The 21,986-nt window shown below is 42.8% G+C and overlaps 1 protein-coding gene across 5 annotated transcripts in view; it reads left to right on the top strand.

Moving 5' to 3' along the window:
• Nucleotides 1-21,141, top strand: part of CARS1 (cysteinyl-tRNA synthetase 1) — a 406,480-nt gene extending 385,339 nt beyond the window's left edge. For 4 of the 5 annotated variants that reach the window (XM_078682918.1, XM_078682921.1, XM_078682919.1 and 1 more), the window contains 2 exons: nucleotides 11,347-11,430; nucleotides 20,814-21,141. In XM_078682918.1, coding sequence (XP_078539044.1) covers nucleotides 11,347-11,430; nucleotides 20,814-20,948 — 219 coding nt within the window. In that variant the 3' untranslated portion in view covers nucleotides 20,949-21,141. Of the gene's footprint in view, nucleotides 1-11,346; nucleotides 11,431-20,813 lie in introns of those variants that run through there. The other variant, XR_013608861.1, reaches the window with a different exon arrangement.
• Nucleotides 21,142-21,986: the final 845 nt, after the last annotated feature.

Raw genomic sequence — 21,986 nt, 5'->3', positions numbered from 1 at the left:
CTTCGCCTCTAGAGGACAGGCTACTGGAGGAATTATATGCCTTGGAAAAGCCACATCCCTGAAAAAGCTGATCAATAATGGCCCTAATGCCCTGTTGTGTTTAAGGGAACGGTGGGCCCAGAACTTACAGCCTAGAAAGCGACGAGTGGATGAAGGCCCTAGCATTCCCAGAGAGGTGGTCATACAGGCGAGGTTCTGCTTAGTTCAACTTAAGATACTACACTGATCCTATTATGCTCAATCCACTATGTACAAAATAGGTAGGGTGACCAATGAGTGGTGTAGGGTTGGCTCTGGACAAATAGGCACATTTTATCATACTGTGTTGGAATACCCGATACTACAACAGTTTTAGGAATGGATTGTGGAATGTATGGGTTTGCTCTACAATGGTACTGTGACCGCCTCTGCAAAATGGTGCTTACTAAATATCAGGGACGAAATGGACCTCAGTCACATGGAGCAAACATGGATCACACTGGGACTGGCAATAGCCAGAAGGAACATTGCAAGACTATGGGGATGCGGATCAAGTGCTACAACTGAGAGCCTGGCAGTATGTTGGCTAAGATAGTGGTATATGAGGGCCAAGGCTGCCCCCAAAAACGGGCAAAAATTTGGGGGAGTTGGGATGAATACAGAGGTATTATCTGTGACTCCCTTGTCTCCACTGCTCTCGAGGGGCTAACATCAGGACATTCTGTGTTAACCAAAAATACTAACTCTTCTGAGGGAGGAGAAGGAAGAGATGCTGGTAATGTCGTATGGTGAGATGCTACTGAATTCACTGAACCTGTTGGTACACAAAAATATTTTCAATTGTTTATTATTAAAAAAAAGTGGAAATTCACTGAGAAAACAAAGATTAAAGTGACAATCTAGTTAGTTTTTTAAAACAAACCTGAGCTAACATTAAAAAGCCAAAAAACAGGGTAACTCTTGAATTACAGTTTAGTGAACTAACTGTGACATGGCCCTGTCACACATTGCTTATGACCTCACATATTGCATCACTCATGACATGTTAAAAGACTTAAAAGGTAAACAGATTGCATAGCTTTAAAGATTTATGTACAACCAGTACTCCTTGCTAACCACGTTAATGATTGAATTCACCTGATGTGGGCTGCATAGTCACATTTCAAAGCAGGTTCTGGCTAAATGAAAAGTCCGTAGCATCAAATCAGGAAATTCAATGCTGATCTTCACAATGTGTTATCCACTTGTGGATAACTGGTCTCATGTCCCCGTTAAATAGTGCACATGGCGTGCATTATCCAAATTGTATATAAAGTGGTACATCTAGTTGCTACACCAACCTTAAAGTTTTGCTTCATTGCGTAATATTCAGAAATATAAATTGATGGTATGACCCTCTAAGTGAAGGTTTAACTGTCAGTGTGCTTGTAACTATGGCTCTATGGTTGTATGCCATTGTATAATCTCAGACCTGTGTTTATTGTATTTGAACACTCTGCAGTGGGTTGTCTACAAAGCCTGGCTGAAGCTCCTTTATCAGTGGTAACCATACCTATTAACCTCGACTCAAACTTACGGGTCAGGTGAAGTATTTAAGAAGGCCTTCTCATTAAGATGAATGGTGAACCAACACTTTTTGCTGAGGCGTTCAAGCTAGTTTTGCTTTAGGTGACCTCATTGAATCATATGGAGGAATTTTAATTGTTGGGCATGAAAATACCATTAAAACAAAGAGTGTCACTAAATGTAGGAGAGTTGAGAGAGATTAAACACGTTTTAAATGTTACCAAAGCTTATGTCAGTTTACAGTTGATTGCTTAAACAAGAAAGAGCTCAGGTGTAGCTTTTTGAATTACTCCTACATTACAAATCCAGTAGAACACTGTCACCATCATTGGATAATGTTGATGTAATCAATTAAGTTATTTACCTTTACCATGTCATGAGTGATATGACATCAGAATGTGACATCAGAAGCAGTGCATGAACTATATTTAGTTTTTGTTGAAAACAACAAGGGAACCCAAAGAAGTCGGCAAGGGACCTTGGGAGTCAATATTATTAATGCAACAGTGGTCCCTTACAAATAATAATGTTTAATCAATAAATATAGACAAAGTTGTTGCTATATTTGAAAACGACATGCCCAGCCGGGCAGAGGTCTAGGTATTTACTTTTCAGTCAATGTAAAACATGAATAACACACAATATACAAGACAGGGCACAAGCCTGTACCCAGTCAATCACACAAGAAATATCAGGACAGGGAACAATTAAAGGGAACAAACAAAAGGACTTAGGCAAGAGCTTAACGTTCTGTAAACTTGTTAATCGCACAGTTTTGATTGTAAAACAGAACAATATTGACACTTTCACACTTTTAAATGACAAATAAATCATTCCATGTGTGGAAGGTGCTCATAGTTGTCGACGGCATTTCGATCCGTTTAACACATTTTGCGGATCTCATCTGGACATTTAATATATGCCTAATAGTAAAGCGGCCTCATTTGCCAAGAGGAAAGCCAAGGGGCTCAAGGCTTATTGTGTACCCGATCACAGGAAATACCGGGTGGGCTGTTTCTGTGACCTGTCGGGGTCAGCTTGGGTTCGATTCCGGTTAGCAATGTGCTTGTGTAAGACTGAAGAAGGGCCAAGGTATGGCCAGTCAAAGAACGTCAGGCGGACCACAATCGGGAATATAGGGACGTTCAAAATAGTCAGGTACGATAACCGATAGTAAGGATGCAGTGCTGCTCAATCGCGGGTGCCGGATGCTGCTTTACTATTAGGCATACATTAAATGTCCTGATGAGATCCGCAGAATGTGTTAAACGGATCGAAATGCCGTCGACAACTATGAGCACCTCACACACATGGAATGATTTATTTGTCCTTTAAAAGTGTGAAGGTGTCAATATTGTTCTGTTTTACAATCAAAACTGTGCGATTAACAAGTTTACAGAACGTTAAGCTCTTGCCTAAGCCCTTTTGTTTGTTCCCTTTAATTGTTCCCTGTCCTGATATTTCTTGTGTGATTGACTGGGTACAGGCTTGTGCCCTGTCTTGTATATTGGGTGTTATTCATGTTTTACATTGACTGAAAAGTAAATACCTAGACCTCTTCCCGGCTGGGCATGTCGTTTTCAAATATAGCAACGACTTCGTCTATATTTATTGATTAAACATTATTATTTGAACTATATTTAGCACGTTTCAGAGTTTTTTTCTTTTTTTTTTATATTGGCTCATGTTTCTTTCCAGCCCCTAAAATTAACGCTACTTTAACATTTGTGTTTTTCAGTGAATGTCCTTTTTAGGGCTCGCCTGGCGTTGGAGCGCGAAGCGCTCCCGCCAGCGAGTTCTATAGTCACTATCCTCCCTGCCAAGGGAGTGAGAGCTGAGAACGAGCAGCTCTAAACCTGGGCACGAGCCGACTCAAGTCCGTGAACGCGCGGGAACGTCAACGTGCACGTTCACGCGCGTCACGCGCCTGTCCTCCCGCGTCTCTGCCGAGGCGCACTCCAGGCCGACTTGCGGTGTGCGTCACAGCGTGTTCCGGCGGCCGGAGGTAGGTAAGTGAGGGGATTTGTTTGCTTGTTTTATTTAGCAGCACTCGCGGGACGCCAGAACTTGTTGCCAGCTGTCCTCCTTTCGAGCGAGAGGGCGCAGTACAAGTAGCTTTCGATATTGCTGTGATTGAAAGAGGCAATTGAAAGAGAGGAACTGAGGCAACACATGAAGCCTAAATTTGAGGACGGAAACGTGAAGGGGTGACTGTAAAAGGTACGCTGGCATTGTTCCTTGAGTTCCCTTCTCAAATCTTCTTACATTACTTTTGACGGGCCATATGGACGAGAAGGGCACCTGTTAGACCACAGTTTGTTGTTATATCTGTATGAACCACCTAGTCCTCTATCTCAATGCCGGATAGATAAAATGCACATCCTTTCATCTGGTGGGTGGGCTCTCTCTGCCCATGTGCTCCTGTCGGCTCTTGGTGTGTTTGGTATCTAGCTGACTCTGCTTGTATCAACATGCTCAAGTAATTTATGTCAGTGATTTCGTTTTCATTTATATTTCCCGTTTTACTGAATTTTGCACTCCAATAGTGTTCGTTATTGCCAGGACGTGGTGTTTTTGTATGTTTTTTCATTCAGCTCTTGTATAGTGCATACTTTCAGCTGAGTCGCCTCCAGGTGTTTATAATGGCCAAGTTAGAAAATGATGATGTTGGTGTTCAGACTCATGGCAGTGAAACTTTCAAGCAGTGGCTTATCAGTGGCTCAAAGGTGTTCAGAATACATGGTCATTCAATGTTTGACCTCTCTGCAGAGCGCACACCACTGCCAAAGTCAATAGCCCAGGCTGTTTTTTTGTTGTATGTCAGTTTCCGTGTTATTATATCTGTATGCATTAACAGAAAGCGCAGACAAAGCAAAATACTGCTTGGGTACCATACAGTGAGAATCCCAGAAATGTACTTTACGTTTTTAGACCACAGCACGCGGGCTATAACTATATGGGCCATACCCATTTTACAGATACCCCCCCCCCCCCCACCCCACCCCCCACACACCGTTTCATCCCACTTAAAGCACTGGGTGCAAACGCTGCCAGTTTAACGCATACACGTTTATACTGTGGCATTTTAGAAGTTTAATTAAACGAAATACACATCGCCAGTGATGAGTTCATCACTGGAGACCGCTTTTGTGCTGTGAAGGAAAGAAAGGGCAGCTTGGCAGGTAGCAGTCTAATTACCGAGTTACTTCTGTTTCCTGGAGTTTGATCGCAGTTGTTTATCCAGTGCCTTTGTGTGAACCTTTGTGATTAATGCTTACCTCTAAAACCAGAAAAATGCCTGTGATTTATGAATACATTCTCTTAAAGTTCACTCTTTCCGTATGTTTACTCTTTCCCTGTCATTGGTTTGTCTTGCGTATGGTTTACAACTTATTTTGTTTATCGGTTTGTTTGGGCTACGATGTACACATTGTTTTTACTTCTGATTCAGTTTAGCTGATATTTGTTTGCATCTACTCGTGTGCCATCGGCTTAGATGTATATTTTAGAATGCCTGTTGCCTTTAATGACATATTTGTGAGCTAGCTGAGTGTGCTGTGCACCTGCACGAGAGATCCGTGTGCATTCCTTAGGTCACCGTTTTGACCGATAGCAAGATAGCCCAGGTGATCATGTGGCTGCTAAAGCTGTGCACTTATTGTGCCAGCTTACAGGTTACAGCCATGAGTCGGGAAGGGTATCTCAATTTGTTAGTGTGTCCATTGCAGAGATCTACCTGCAGCCTTTGTATTTGTTGTTGTCATTAAATTTGATATTGAGTAAAATATGTTGCCTTCTGGTTAATTTATTGCTCTCGTTGTGATTGCACAGAGCAGCATGTAGTCTGGGCAGCGTGGATATGGGTGGTACGTTGTCCAGCAATGGGAGACGTGGAGTTGTTCGATGTGTTCCATTTCATAGTGGCAAGATAGAGACAGAAGCATGCAAGGTGAGTGCATGGGAACTGGATTGCGTGCATTGTTTTCATTGAATGTCGCAGCTTATGTTTTACTGAATTAGCGTGCTTCCAGCATTAATTTGAATGCTCCCATAAAGTAAAGGTGTTCAGTATTCTATTAAAGATTGCGACGTTGGTTTGAACTCTAAGAGCTGGGCTGAAGGTGCTCCATAGATGTGGGCACATTGTACGACCATGGCCCATCCCCCATGCTTTAATAATATGTATTTTTGTTGACAAATTTGTGCATGCAATGGTTCTTGCTCGCTTGTGATGAGGACACTTCTGAATGTAGCCTCATCCCCTATTACAGCTCAAGTGCAAGCAACTCCAAACGGTTAATTCAGCACGTTATGCGTGTGGTCCTTGGGAAGCTTTTTTTTTTAACCAACAACTTACACCATCCCAAAGGCGAGACCTATTGGCTATGCTAATGCTTTTTTTTGTTCTTATGTGTTACGTTACTTTAGCTAGTGCCAATAAGCTGTGCACTTGTGCACTGTATAAATATAACATAAGTAGTACACAAAAAATACTTGTCTGTGTGCTCAGTCAGCCTTCTTTGACATCTACTACATTCAAAACAAGCATTGGCTAACCTAATAGTTCTGGTTTTGTTTTCCAGACTTTTGGCTTTGCTTGTTTGCCAGACTTTTGGCTTTGCCAATGCTTGTTGATTTTAGTAATATTACATATATTATACATAAATATAGGGGCTGTCAGTCAGCCCATCCATTGTTCTCTAATACACATTTTTGTTTTGGCCACTGCAGACACAACAATGGGGCACAAGAACAGGCCACTTAAGACATTGGTTTACCTTATTCTGAGAGATAACCTTCTTTTTGGGCACATTGTAAACAAGCATTTGCAATGCAATAGGTCCCACATTTACGTGAGTTTAAGCTATTGACATTGCACATAACAAAGCCTTTTATTTTTGTTTTTAAAGTATAAATGAATGGCATTGTCATTTACAATGCCGATAGCTTAAACTCGTTCTGGAGCTGCTGGTGCCCTGTCTGAGAAGTGCCACATAAGCCACAATTGTTCACCCGTGCATAAAAGGAGACACCTCACGAATTCAAGGGTGCAATGAACACGTCGTACAGTTCCCTGCGCTTTTCGCCATCTGAGTGTTCCTCTGTGTGAGGGTAAGCAGGCGAAAGGGGCAGGATATGTGCTAGTTAGGGAATGTTGTACATGAAGGAGTGTGAGTAAGTTGCTGTCTCCTAGTTTGTCAACTGTTGCATCAGTCAGTTTGCTGGATCTCACTACCTAAGATGGGATAAAGCTGCCCCTTTCGCTTGAGTACAGAAGGTAGGGCACCACCCACTACAATGAAATGAGCGGTGCATAAATGGGGCTAGTATTTATATACACTATGCGAGTGGAGGGTGCCCCGTTTATTTCTATCCTTAGATTCCTCTTTTTAATGCACACATCAATTCCATCCCCCCACTCCATCCACCTCACTCCAACCATCCCCCATCATCCATCCCCCCACTCCATCCATCCCCTCCACTCCATCCCTCCATCCATCCATCCATCCCCCACTCCATCGCTATCATCTTGCAAATCATCTTTATAGACCAATACATACTTTGCTAAATATTTAATGCAACACATTGTCATATACAATGCCAATAACTCAAACTTTAATGCTGCGAGACCTATTGCATTGCAAATGCTTGTTTATATTTACATTAAAATCTTAGTAGCCAACCTCACTATAGCTTTGTTTTTTTCAGTGATATATAAAGCGCCCTTGGGGACCAGTCCTTCTCTTTTTGCCTTTAGTACAGACTACATTGTAGTGTCTCTGCTGAATGGTTCAGTTTCTGGCACCTCTTTCTGATCCTCGGTATATAAGGCATCTGTCTGTGGCCCCTCCGATGTTCGTTAGAATGTGGAGATGATGATTGAGTTTTGGGTGACTATCCTTGTCTTCTTTTCGTTTAAGTGGTTGGGGTCTGTCAAAATGTTTTTGTTTTGGGGTGTGGCCAGCCATAATGGCCTTGAGGACGGCGTGATTCCGATCGGCTCTGCTCCGAGCCCCATGAATCTGGTCCTCACAGAGCGCAGAAAGCAACGAAGAACAGCTGGAATGGAGGAATAAAGCGCGCGATGGCAGGAAGACACTAACTGCGCCACCAAGAAACCGCGGGAGACCCACTTCGGGGCTGGTGCTTTAAGGCCTGTATGAGGAGAAAAGTCGCAAGATGGTGGCGGTGCCCGCGGAACTCTGAGAGTCACGCTGAGACTGAATCCCTTGTTCTGCGCAGTGGCCGGAGGCACAAAGGAGGCACCGGTATGCGGTCCGGCCCCTCCAGAGGTAGATTGCTGGAGAGGCAGCTGGATCTGGGTCCCGGTGGGTGCGGCAGACACCACCGCGCCCCATCGGCTGTGAAGGAGGCCGGACCGTCACCAGCCGTTCTAACAAGGTGGGAGTGTGCCTGCAGGCATTAGCAGTGTGGGGCCATCCTGGACATGACCCCCGGGCTGCATCCTGAGACCTGGCAAGGACCCGGGGCATTGGAGAGTCTTGCGGCAGGGGTTGCACACATTTCCTGACCCTATCATGGTGCCTGAATGGTCCCTGGCGCTGTGCGAGACTCCCCCCCCCCGGACTAATGCTGCAGAGATTCGGTCCTGGCCGGGAAGCAGTGGGCCCTGCGACGGGGAGAGCGACTATTGGATACCACACGGCACATCAGTGACCAAGTCTTCCAATGCTTCCTGGGGCCAGTGCGAAAGGAGCCATGCTCTTCGTCCTCTGTATTGAGCCATTCACAACTCTGATTAGAGCTAACCCGGGATTAGCGGCATTTGCTTCCGCCCAGAAGAACATAAAATGTTGCTCTTCGCGGATGACGTGCTGCTGTCCATCTCCAACCCTAGGGAGTCCTTACCGATCATACAGGTCAAATTGCAACTCTTCGAACGAGAGGCGGGGTTTAAAGTTAATCTATCTAAATCCTTCCTACTCCATCTAATTATGCCACACACTCGAATAACAGAGATTGAGGAAACCTCACCATTTCGCTGCGCCTGCAAAGAAATCCCTTATCTGGGTATTAAAATCACTTCCAGGTTGATGGATCTCTTCAAGGCTAATGTCCCCCATTGCTGCGACAGCTCAAAACTGATTTTAAGAAATGAAGCTCTGCATACAAAACATGGATCAGCTGCATAAACGCCATTAGGATGAATGTCCTCCTGCGTCTCCTCTATCTGTTCCAGGGCCTCCTGATCATGATGGACAAAGAGGTATTCACTGAGCTTAAGAGGATGACCACAAAATGTATCCATCAGGGGCAAAGAGCCTGCTTATCCCAGTGGCTATTGACAATGCCATGCCTAGAGGGTGGTTTGTCGCTCCCCGATTTCCTCCTCTAGTATAGAACTGCCCAACTTCGGGTTATGGCCAAATGGTCCCTCAAAGCCTCAGACCAGCACTGGCTCCATATGGACAGGCAGATAGTGTGAAGATCAATGTGGGATCTGCTCTAGAAACCAAAACAAGATAGACCAAACAATGCTTACTTTAGCACCCCCACCACCGCTACCCTCAAGGTGTGGGACAGCGTAACCAAGACTTTGCCGCTCTCAACGCTTCCGTCCCCCCACACCTCTGTCCATTTTAACCCTGCCTTTCGTCCAGCGATGCTAGAGGGCCTTTTAACAGATGGAGAGAGGGTGGATGCCTTATGCTAGCGGACCTATTTCAGCAAGGAGAGATTTGCTCCTTTGCCAACTGCGTTACTCGCTTTAAGCTGCCCCTCACAGAAGAATGTCAATACATCCAATTAAAACATTGGGTACAGCAGCCCAGCGAGCGATTAGCTGCGTCTAGGTATTTGCTCCCGAAAGAGAGATTTGTCCAAACCGGCAATACAGCTAAAGGTTGCATATCTTTTTTTATACTCCTTTCTTCTCATGTTGGGCCTGCACCAGACCAGACCCCACGTCATAGAGGGGTCTGGGATGACATGTTACACACCTCCATAAGAGAGAAGCAGTGGAGCTCCTCATACAGGGTCATATAATCGCTCCATGTTCCTGAGAGAAGCCCATTTCAAAGTATTGTATGAATGGTATCTACACCCAAAAACTACATACCATCTTCCCAAACACTTCCGTTAGATGCTGGAGGGGTTGTGGGGCCTTGGGAGATTTTCGTCATATCTGGTGAGACTGTCTCTCCATCCAACTCTTTTGGAAAGAAATCCTGTACCAAATCCAGCAGATCCTGGGGTATCCGGTCCACGCTTCCCTTGCACACACTACCTTGGGAATACGCAACCCCAGTCTGAGGTATCGAACACAGGGAGATTGCTCTATTATATGGCTGTGTCTAGGGGCAGCCAAAATGGCAATTGCAGCAGCATGGAAGAAACCAGAGGCCCCCTCTCTTACTCGAAGGCATGCCCGCCTGTGGCGAGCCCACGCCTTGGTGCGAATGACTGATGTGGTTGAAGATTCCCGCAAGAGCTTTGACTACATCTGGAGCCCACTGGTAAGTTACTTGTCGGAGGGGTTGCCTCTGTTTGCATGTGGCCCTAGGCTACGGGCCCTTCATCTTTTCCTGATATAATAGCCTGGTCCTGGTCCCACTCTCCTCGCCCCCTAGCTACATTGGGATTGATTGCACTGAAGTGTTTTTGGAGTTTTGTGAGTTATGTTTTATTTGTTAGCACCCGAAGGTAGAGCACAGAGTCATTCTGGGATCTGTAATTGATGCAAGTAAGACACTGTAATGACTTAGTCTGCACCTCGTTAAGACTAACAGTCATGCGGAGAACTTGTGGGGAAGCTGTGCAGTATCTTTAGCTAACTGGTGATCTTAGCATGTATACTGAGTTCGGGTGAGCTACAAATGTTATGTTTATTTGTAAAACCAATAAAAAGATTTTGACAAAAAATGTTTTTGCTTCCCCTGGGCTAGAGTTAGTTTTTTTTGTTGATGTGCTTTTATTACCCGCATACTCATTAGCTCTGGGATATTGAGCGTTACTGGCACTTTGCTCTTTTCTTCCATCCAGTTCTTGGTTGTTAGCCAATGCCAAGGGAAGCATAGGGGTACATCCCTCGGATTAGGTTTATCCTTGTTTAGATGATGTTGTTTTTTAGCATAATACCAATCAATTATCTTGCAGGATGCATTTCCTGTGTGTCATGTTTAAGATTAGATGACTTAGCTTAATTGCCCTTCTCTCATTGGACCCACCTCAATGAAGTAATGCTTAGATATTTGATTTATGAGGTCTGAATTCTTCAGTTAGAAATAACTATCAGAAGAGAACGTTACTTACCTTCAATAGCTATCTTTGTGATGGAAACTTTTCCTGCAGACTCCTCACCAAACAGGCCATCTGTCCATTCTGAGTATTGGTTTGAATGCTGGCAATATGGTGCCAGGTTGGTATTGGGTGCTACATTTCAGTGATTACGTCTGGTTCATCTCTGCCTGTAAGGGTATGCAGGGAAAAAGTCTAGAAATTGATGTCATAGCACCAGGTGGTGAACTAAATGGTTCCACAGTGTCACATTCACTGGGTTGTTGGACTGGACTTGGAAACATGGCAACACGTGTCAGCCCAGGCAAGCTTTTGAACATTTTCAGGATCCTGGAGGAGTTTTATGAGTTGAGGAATTTGGAGGTAAATTAAGTATCAAACAGACAGATTAATACCAAAGGTAAGTAACTTGTTCATATTAACCTCAGATTAGTAGTGTTTCTGCTGGTATGTGAAAAAGTTCATTGTCCCCAGGTGACTATAGTTCATTGACATATAAGATTTAATGTAATTGAAAATCTTAATTTAAATTGTATTTTGCAGGAAGCTAAACTGGCAAAAATGAAGATCCCTCCAAAGGAGATGTTTATTCAAGAAATGGACAAATTTTCAAAATTTGATGAAAATGTAAGCATTCCGCTTGTTTCATATGTGATAAGTGCATGAAATAGTGTGGATCAAATATTGTACAATATTTTTTGTAGCCATGATATACAAACATGGACTGGGTTCTATGCCAAATCAAGAACTTACATCTCACTTGGTCGAAATCAATCTTTAAGAAGTTTCAATTTTATAGGTGAGTCACATTAAAACACAAAGAAGCATGCAGTATCTGTATAATCTTTCGCTTACTCTTCCTATTTAAGACTTGGTCACTGGCAGTTAGGAATTATGCCTTTGAACTGTCCATGAATATGTTATGAAGCATAGTTTAAGTACAATATCTGTACACAGTGGCCCTGCAGAGTTTAGCATCAAATGTGTTTGTGATTCAGGAAAACAAAGTACGACTTAAAGCAAGCACGGCGAGGACATCTGGGATTTTTTGAAGAGGTGTCAAGACACCGTTATATTGTAAAGAATAAAATAACTCATCCTGCACCTAGTTCCATAAAACATGAAGGCATTTCTCTGCCGCAATGCTTTTATAGCTTCATTAATTTTTTCTGTGATTTGTGTATTCTGATGTGCTACTAGATTTTATTTTTCAGCATATGGCAATTTGTATAACTAGTGCTCTTTGTGGTGTGATATAAAACTATCCATAAATAAAAATTATAAGTTCCTGCCCAGGCCTAACTTAACCATTGCCAGAATAGGAATTAAATTCAATTTGGTAGACCATCGCACCACACCATGACCTCAGCTGGACACAGAATTGTGATACATCGTCTGAAATGAGGAGCCACTACCATCAAATGCTTAACAGATTTCACAAGTCCTAATAACAGTCAGCTAATTGTCTATTGGTAAATGTGTATTGCAAGCACATTATGATGTATTTAGTTAATTAGTAACACACTTTGGTTTTCAAGGTACAAACTGCAGGCCTTTTTTCATAAACCTATAGCTAATAACATATGTCTATAGGAGTCTACATATATGTAAGGGAAATATGGTTTAGAGTATATGATTTCTGTTATTTATTTATTTCAGGTCTCGAAAAACTCTTAAACATGTTACTACACCTGCAGGTCTAGTAATTTAAATAATCTATTCGACCTAACTGTAATGTACTTGACCCGTAAACTTGTCTTAAAGTGTGTGATCATCAGCATATATTTTACTTCACAGAGACAGACACCCATTTTTCACTATCACATTTGAGAGCACCTTCACATATGTGAGTTCACCATTTCTGCTGTACAAAAAAACCCGAACTTGTTTGATTAAATAGACTAAACGTTTGCTCCATTTATAATAACAAAATAGCCTACACCTACAGGGCACACGCGATCCCTGACTTGCCTCTTAGTTCACTAATAGCTTTACCATCAGGGCTGGGGCAGGAATGTTTCTGAGGTCTTGTTTAAAAACTCTCTTTTAATAAATATGGTGACATCTGAAGAGAATTTAGGGATTGAGATTTCCCAAATACGATTCTTTGCAAATCCAATTAGAAAATCGCAATTCATAATGTACAAAAACCTAGAAGTTGAAAACAGCGAATCCTCTTCGAGTCCAATAGACCTCCCTTATGAATAATAATGAGGTAGGTCACAGTTTGAGACCCATTTGGAATTGCAGTCATCACAGGGATGGTGGCCTCCTGGGGTAAGCAGACCACCATGTCTGTTATGGGTTTTTAATAAAGCATTATTTTTAATACAGACCGTTTTCCATAAAGGAAAATGGGATGTGTTTAAAAAGGAAAAAAAAAAGTTTAAGTTTCATTTTTAGGTCTCGCCTGTCGATGCGCATGCGCATCGAGCAAGCGAGACTATAGGGGCTCATCGACTCTTTATCTAACTTGCAAGGAATCGTGGCGATTCCTTGCAGTGCCCGTGACTTTTAAGCTCAATGCGCATGTGCATTGAGCTTAAAAGCGCGTGCACAGCCGCCCGCATTCCTCCGACACCTTTGAAGTGAAGCTTAGCTTCACTTCAAAGGGCCGGCTTCTTCACACCCACATGCCGCTCTGCCCCGCTCCGCCCCCTCCCCTGAGTCATCCTGCCTGCCCAGACTTCTCCTCCCCCTACTTACATCCCGCTTTCACTTGTTTTTTTTATCACTGAAGCAACTGTTTATGATGTTGAGTGGAGGATGCAGCGCTGATTCTTTTGCAAAATAACTGGATGTTTACAGCCATCTTGAACTGCTTTGCTTTTTGGAAGCAGGAGGAGAAAGGTGATTTTTAAAACTGTTTGCTTTATTTTCTTAATTACTTTTACAACCCTAGAGGTGCAGATTCATAATAAAACAACACTTTTGCTACATAACTTAAATGGCGTTTGTCGCAATGTACCAACGATGTAATGCACATATTACATGTTTATTAATTAAAAACGTTGCATACCTTGGTTTTTTTAATGTATTTATTTACAAGTCATAATATTTCTCCCAGAAACCTTTTACATACGTAACGTTACCAAACACCAACTCGGAACGCAAAACAATCACTATTAACTTAAATACTTACTTGCCCGTGAAATACCTCTTATGCTGCATGTTTTAGCCCAACGAATCTAAATCGTAAATTTCAGACGTACCTCATGTCATAAAAGTGTAAAATAGAACCAGACCCCATAGCGTTGAGGTCTACTGCCTGCCGACCCCCCCTGATGTACATGTTTTTAGTTCACAGATGATCAACACCCCCACCTCATAAGTGTTTTTCCTCAAATACATAGGATTAAGAAATCCTGCTCCTTCCCTAACTGATGTTTCTAAATCTTGGCACAGATACTTTTGTATCTTCTACTCAAACACCGCAGTGCCACGTCTGCGTTCAAAGTCCATTAGTTTATCTGAACACACGATAATTTTCCCGGAAAAAGCGCTCCTTTTCTTAGTAATTTCTGATCATGAATAGTATACACACGATAAAGCTGTACAATTGTTGTAACGAGGCACTGAGTCTTCCTGTCTCAGCACTGCAGAGAAAGCCGCCTCACGCTTTGAAGCCTGTGCATCGGCCATTATCTTTCGCCTTCCTTCTCGCTCACTTAAAATGGCTTTCCAGTCACCACGGGTGGCGGCAACACGAAGCGCAAGTCTTTTGTTGCTTCGAACGAGATATGCAAGTAGCCAGCCTGAACGCCTCACCCCGGATTCCTCTGTTTGTACACGCTTGATATATTTTATTCCTGCAGTATTTGTTAGGCTTCGGTGGGAGAAATGACACTCATTTCGCGTACACAAATGTTTTTTTGAATCTGAGCATATTTATACAGAAGCCCTTGTGTTGTATGGAAATGAGATTAAACGTGTATTACCACCTCCGAACCTTATTGTTTTTATTCTTTTCTATTTGCCTCGTACAACGCATTTTGCACCTTCAATACAAGAACTATCGCATATGGCTACACGTCTAGGCAGGAGGAGTACATGATTTCGAGAATGCCCTATTAAACTGCATTATTTTGGCGTATACCATAAAATCGGTGCAACTCCCACGGTCTGACTACCAGTTACAGTCCCCAGGGGGTTATTTCTCCATAAGACCCTAGTACTGTTCGTGGTCTTTGCAGTTGTGTCGCACGTGCATTCGGCTTCTGTGTACGACTCCGGCCTCAGTCTCTACCTGGGGGAGGGGGTGGGCTGGGCAGCTCGGTTCTCCTGCCTGTGAGCGTCGCACGCACTATGCTTGTCGCAGCTCTACACAATGCTTGTCGCAGCTCTACACATTTCACGCACCGGGCGCCACGTGTTTGAGTATATCTCACGCACCCTGAATCTCGTACAGGCATGGTACCGGTGTTCACCTCACACACTTTGTTTTTGAGAGTCACACACAACACGCTTATGTTTCAGAGTATCTCACACTATTCCTGCGTCTGTGAGCATCTTCCATGTTGTTTTTTTCATTTATTTTATTTAATGCGATTTTATATAGCGCGAATATTATCCAAGGTGTCAGAGCGCTTTACAGGGGCATCACAGGCACACACCAGGCGTCTCGAGAGCGTCAGACTCGCCCATACAACAACGTAGGCGCTGACTTATTTGCATCTTTATAGAGGGGTTGTAGTAGAACTGTGCCAAGATTTTGACAGTCTTCTGCTGCTCAACCATTCAGTAAATATTGCAGCTCCCCTTTGATTTGCGACGTTTAACTAACTGGTAAGTCACTGGTAATAATTTTGAAGGGCAACATATGAATTGGGATGAATTCTTACTTGCCAAATAACATCTGATAAGTTGCGCGGCTTATTAGCGTTGGAGGGGGCGAATTAAGTTGGGTGAACATTTTCCATTCTAAGTGTTGGAAGGGTGACAGCCACTTTGTCAGGTCCATAGTGGAACTTTACTTTGTGAGTTACCATTATCCGCATAGAAAACACCCTCAACCTTTACACTGAGATGTTTTTTTCTCTGATCGGTATTTTGTCGAGGTATTTTCAGTAGCTTGTGTGATTTTTGAATGTGCACTATGCTCTAGCATGCAATTTTAATACGAGATGATAGCAGGTGCTCACACCCCCTCACCCTCACCCACCTTCACACCCTCAGCCTCACACCCTAACCCTCACACCCCCTCACCCTCACTCCCCCTGACCCTCACACCCCCTCACCCTCACACACACCCTCACCCTCACACACCCCCTCACCCCACCCTCTCACCCTCACACAACCTCACACCCCCTCACCCTCACACACCCTCACCCTCACACCCCCTCACCCTCACACCCTCACACACCCTCACACCCCCTCACCCTCACACACCCTCACACCCCCTCACCCTCACACCCCCTCACCCTCACACCCCCTCACCCTCACACACCCTCACACTCAGTCACCCTCACTCACCCTCACTCACACTCACTCACCCTCAACCCCTCACTCACCCTCACTCATCCTCACTCACCCTCAACACCTCACCCTCACCCTCACCCACCCTCAACCCCTCACCCTAACTCACAATAACCCTCCCTCACCCTCACCCTCACTCACTCTCACTCTCACTCACCCTCAACACCTCACTCACCCTCAACACCTCACTCACACTCAACTCCTCACTCACCCCCACCCTCACTCACCCTCAACACCTCACCCTCACACAGTGCAATAGGTCTCACAGGATTTTTAGTTAAAGCTTTTACAAATGTTTATTGCTTTTTTGATTTGTAATTCTTTAGCATTGGCTACAAAAAATAAAAATGCAAAAGATTTACAACAAAAAACCCATAAACAATTCTAAATGCACTAACTCTAATGCTGCGAGACCTATTGCATTTCCAATGCTTGTTAAGTGTTGGCGGTGTTCTGCAGAGGACCCAACATCTCAGTGGACTCAGCATCACCCTGGCTAGGTGTGTGTGCCCCTGTTGTGAATTTGTAGTGTTATTAATGCAACATGATGGATTTCCTCCAAGGCAGTCATTAGGTGACACATTCTGACTAAAATTGAAGGACGGCTTCCTATAAACCTTTCCACTGTTACCTCTCTTGCATCTGGTTTAAAGGAAGAGTAAGACATACTGGGCCCAAATCACTCTCATCACCCTCAGACTGGGCCAGGATAGTGTGGTACCCAGCGCTCCTTAGCCTGAGTATTTGTCCTCAGGTTTCCACTTCAGGAGAACCTATTGTCTCGGCAGCAGTGCAGGGTCCTGCATATGAGTCTCCACAACCTACACTACCATGCGTGGAAACTAAGCTGCAGCAACTGAATTAGTCTGACTTGCTGTCCAAGAAGGTTGATGTCATCCTTGCTGCCAAGGGTCCCACCACAAAGTTGATTTATGCTATGTGCTGGTACTAATTTGTCACTTGGTGTGGTGCCCATAACATCAGCCATTATGAGCCAAGTTTTTTCATGTTCTTTTGTTTGTTCTTTCATTAGCACAGCAAGGCAGTGGGTCGGGTACAATGAAATGTTACTTATCGGCCCTTTCAGCCCTTCTCAGTTTACCATTATTCATTGTCTTGGTTTTAGTTGACAGTTGTGATGCATTTTATGAAAGGATTGAAGCTCCTGTTATACCCAAAATAATTTGTTATACTGCAGTGGGACCTGAATTTGGTCTTTTTTATTTCTCATTTGCAAGCCCTTTGAGCCAATACACAGCTGTTCTTTACAGCCCTTTTTATTTTTTACTTTCTTTTATTGCTTTGTCAAACCAAATAAAGGTGAAACGGTAGACCGTATATTGGCCAAATGGCCCCAGTAACAATGCATCATGCAGGCTGACAGTCTTTCCATATATGCATTAAAATAGGTATCAAAATAGTACAATTTGTGACTTGGAATGTAATATCAGGCAGTCTGTGAGAATAAATCATGAAAGTGGTTCAACCATTTATCCCATACCCTTTTATGTTTCCCTGGACAGCCGTGGTTCTATAGACTGTGACTTCCGCCATGGCGTTCTTTGCAACTTTTGGCATTGAAAACAATCTTCTGATTGCGATTACATCATTGCATTGCGTGAGTGAGCTACAGGCAATCTTGGTAAAACTGCCTTACTCCACCTTTTTTCCCCCCAAAAATGAAGTTTTATTTATGTCCTGACAAACTGAGAGAGGGATAAAAACTATGTTTATTTAGACCATAGTCTTTAAACAATACATAAAACATGATTTGGATCCGCATAGTGATAACATTATTAGTTCTATAAAGAATAAATAAGCAATTTAACCTACAGAGGAAAAAATGTAACCCCCTGAGACAATCATATTTCATTTAACACCGTTTACAAAAGTCTAAATCCATAAAATTCACGTTAATGGAAGAACACTAAAAACATTTAAAATCAATGCCCCTCCTTTAATTTCTCTCTTACAAAGTCTTTCGTTGCTTTCAGAAATTTTCCCAATGCAATTGTAATATCTAGAGATGGCATATCCGTAAGTAGACAAACTGCTTGGGCATGCGAGTTAACCTTTTATTTTAAGAATATTGGACATAAAAATAATTTCCGTATGGCTAAAATCAGCAATCAAGCAATATATGCAAAGTATAATTTCTTATTCCTAGGACGCATTTACAAATACCATCTGATTGAATCAATACTGCCTTTATTTTTCCTTCCGTCTTCTAAGGATTAATACCAACACGAACCCTTGGAATTTCGTGTCTTAACCCTTTATTGGGCAGAATATCCAAATATGGGAACCAAGCTGCATTTTCCCATGAGCTCTTTAGCCACTTGACTGATTTTTTCCTCACTCATATAATCTAGATCTTGCGATCATGAGTAGGAGAGCCGTTGGTCTCTAAGCATTCTCTTTGTAAAATCTACTTCCAGGGTGGCTGCGAAAGTTTCACCTTAAGGTGCACTGCTATATTCTGGAGGATTCTTCTTACATCCTTTGCCCAACCAAGGCTACTTGTTTGAATCTCCTCTCTGCACCAAATTGAGACCTTCTGCACGCCACCTAAATCCTGGCGTTTCCAGAATCTTAATAAGGACATTTGGGTCTTTACACTCAATGCTATTAGCCCTAGCTCCATTCTGATTGTTTGGATCATTGTACAGCTTGGTAAGGACAATAGCATTTTTAAGATCTTTCCTTCTTCACAATCCCACCCCTGTTTGCCACTCAGGCAAAGCACTTCTGCACCGTACAATACTTGCGGGGGGATCATTGCTTCAAATGCCTTTAACATACGTCTGTGTGACATATCACAATATTCTTTATTACATTTTTTCAGCCCACAGACTGATGAGAAAGCTTTCGCTGCTTGAGCCTCCAGATGAGTGCTCCATATTAACGTCCTGACAAACCGGTTCTTGGAACTAGAAACGTCCCTCTTAAAGTCATGACTCCCTTCCATGTTTGCCATTCGATTAATCTGCCAGCATTTTTTGCTCCTCCTCATCCCTTGAAAGAAGAGATGTTTCATTGATTTAACCATAAGTGGGCTTTGATTGCACAAAAGACCATTGTGTGGATGATCAGCTCTTTGTGAACTTCTCTGGGGCAACGAAGGGGAGGTCTGTGCAAGAGAAGACCATGTGAAAGTGGATAGTTTTCTAGATTAAAATCTGTCACGCACTGACCAAGTACCAGCCCCATGAGTACATGCAGGCTTGTGATGGCCAAAGCTGCTACAGTGACTTTGGTTTGAGGGTGCCTGTTCTGGACATCCGCCAGGGTGCATATGTTCTTGAAGCACTACTGCCATGGCACCTAGGTCCGAGGAGAAGGACATTTTGTCTGTTCCATCCTGCAGGACCTTTTAGGTTTTTCTTTCAGCCTCACCCCCTGTCTGTTTTCTCCCACCCCTGTCTGTTTTCTCCCACCCCCGTCTGTTTTTTCCCACCTCGTCTGTTTCTCCCACCTCGTCTGTTTTCTCCCACTCCCGTCTGTTTTCTCCCACTCCCACTTCAGTGTGTTTTCTCCCACCCCGTCTGTTTTCTCCCACCCCGTCTGTTTTCTCCCACCCCAACTGTTTTCTCCCACCCCAACTGTTTTCTCCCACCCCTGTCTGTTTTCTCCCACCCTTGTCTGTTTTCTCCCACCCTTGTCTGTTTTCTCCCACCCCTGCACTGTTTTTAAACATATTGCACAGCAGCATGGGCTGCTGTGCAACATGCCTTAAATGGAGAAAAAAACGCTATGACACAGTCAACACTGGACTCGTCATGGTTTTTAAAAAAATTAATAGTTTTACTTTCTTTAAGCCCTGTGCAACTGTTGTGCAAGAAGTCTAAAAAAAATTACAAAATCAATAGATCTTGCAAAGCTGAAAACTAATGGCTTCCAAAAATCCTTGTTGGTTTGATTCAACTCCACTGATTCTCCACCATAGGAAGATACTGCTTTGGCAGTTTTTCTGTGGTGAGGAATCTGTAACTAGAAGTATTCATCAGAAGAACAAGTTACTTACCTTCAGTAACACTGCTTCTGTTGATACTTCAACCATAGATTCTTCACTGCTTTCCCCATCTCTTTTCTGTAGAGGGGCCTCATTCCCATGTAAAAAGTTCCCAAATTAGGTATCAGCACCCTGTCTGGCAATTTGTTCTAAGAAACTGACCAGAGGTCAGTGCGCGGTGGAACTTATATGTGGCTTCACTCTGTCACTTCCAGGACTGAATGGAGTCACCAAAAATTAATACTGTGCAACTACTGGTATGTTAGGGCATTGCTGGAAGAATTCTCCAGATCCATTCTGGGGATATTCTAAAGGTGAGGAATCTGTGATTAAATAGAGGGTTACCAAAGATAAGTAACTGGTGCATCAAACCTTCAAAGAAGCCCAAAGGCCTAAGTGGAAATTGTGTAGCGCTATATATATCAAATGTGAATTGTGTGGTTTTTGTATGCCTAATGTATTAAAGGATGTTATTAATTGTAAAATAAAATATTTTAAAAACCATATCTACCTTTTCTTTTAGGGGTTTCCTACTCATGATGCAGAGGGTAAAGAAATCAGCAAAGGACAGACAAAAAAACTGAAGAAACTATATGAAACTCAGGAAAAGTTGTACAATGAGTATTTGCACTTGCTTCAAAATGGAAATGTGAACTGAGAACAAATGAGACACTATCACGATAAATACCGGGGAAATGCTAAGCAAGAGCTTAGTTTAAACTGTACTGTTTTTAAGCTTCCATGTGTCATGTATCATTTTATAGTTTCTACTGGAATTTTTTGGTGAAATTGAATAATATGACGTTATTTCATATACAAAGATTGAAAACAATAAAGCTTACAAATATTGACCTGTGGATGTGTCTTTATAACAGAAAACAGCTGGTTACAGTCAAAGCTTGCATGTCTTGGACACTCTTTTGTTTGGATCCTTCATATTCACAATTTTATACAAATAAACAATATCGAGCCACAGTATTAGACACTACATACAGCTGTAGATGTTGAGATAAACGGAGTGTCTATGTTTTTCCTACTTCCTATTGTTCCTCATCGCAGTATGCTTTTTTTCAAATGTTTTATTTTTTTCAACCAAGGCCTTTGTTAAGGTTAAAGTGTTTGTTATGTCGGTACCAAAAACTTATTTTCCTTTGTTTCTTTCCACACGAGCTATTTCTGGATCATGGAGTGGCAGATTCAGGGTATCAGTTAGGATTGAAACACGGACAACCTTTCAAACATGTGTAAACAGTACTTAAATTAACAAAGCGATAAAGGTTTTCCTAATGCCAGTGCAGTTTGATTACCCAGGTTGCTGAAAGTCAAGGCTGCTTAGTTTTGATTTCACACCATGTTGCTTTCTTCCAGTTAACATCACTCTTGCAGGTTCCTTTTCGTTCTCCGCTTACATTCTTTTTCACTCATTTCTTATCTTTCTCTTCCTCCTTCTTTCTCTCCCTTTTCGGCCTTTTTCTGGATTAAAGTCTAGTTATGAAAAAATAAATCGTATCCCCAAAAATAAGTGCAGGTGCCAATCACCTGCAGTTTTGAAGCACAAAAAAATCAATGCCTATAAGCATGGTTGTCAATGCATTGACTTAGCTGATGCAGGCTCAGGAAGGGCATGCAGGACATGGGCTGTTGTAATGATCATATCTTCTAGCACAGTTACCTCTTTTGCATTTCAGTTTGAAGA

The sequence above is a fragment of the Lissotriton helveticus genome, chromosome 3_1, assembly GCF_964261635.1.
Source record: "Lissotriton helveticus chromosome 3_1, aLisHel1.1, whole genome shotgun sequence".
Classification (NCBI taxonomy): Eukaryota; Metazoa; Chordata; class Amphibia; order Caudata; family Salamandridae; genus Lissotriton; species Lissotriton helveticus.
Note: the sequence above shows the minus strand (reverse complement) of the source record. Positions and strands in the feature narration are given on the sequence as shown.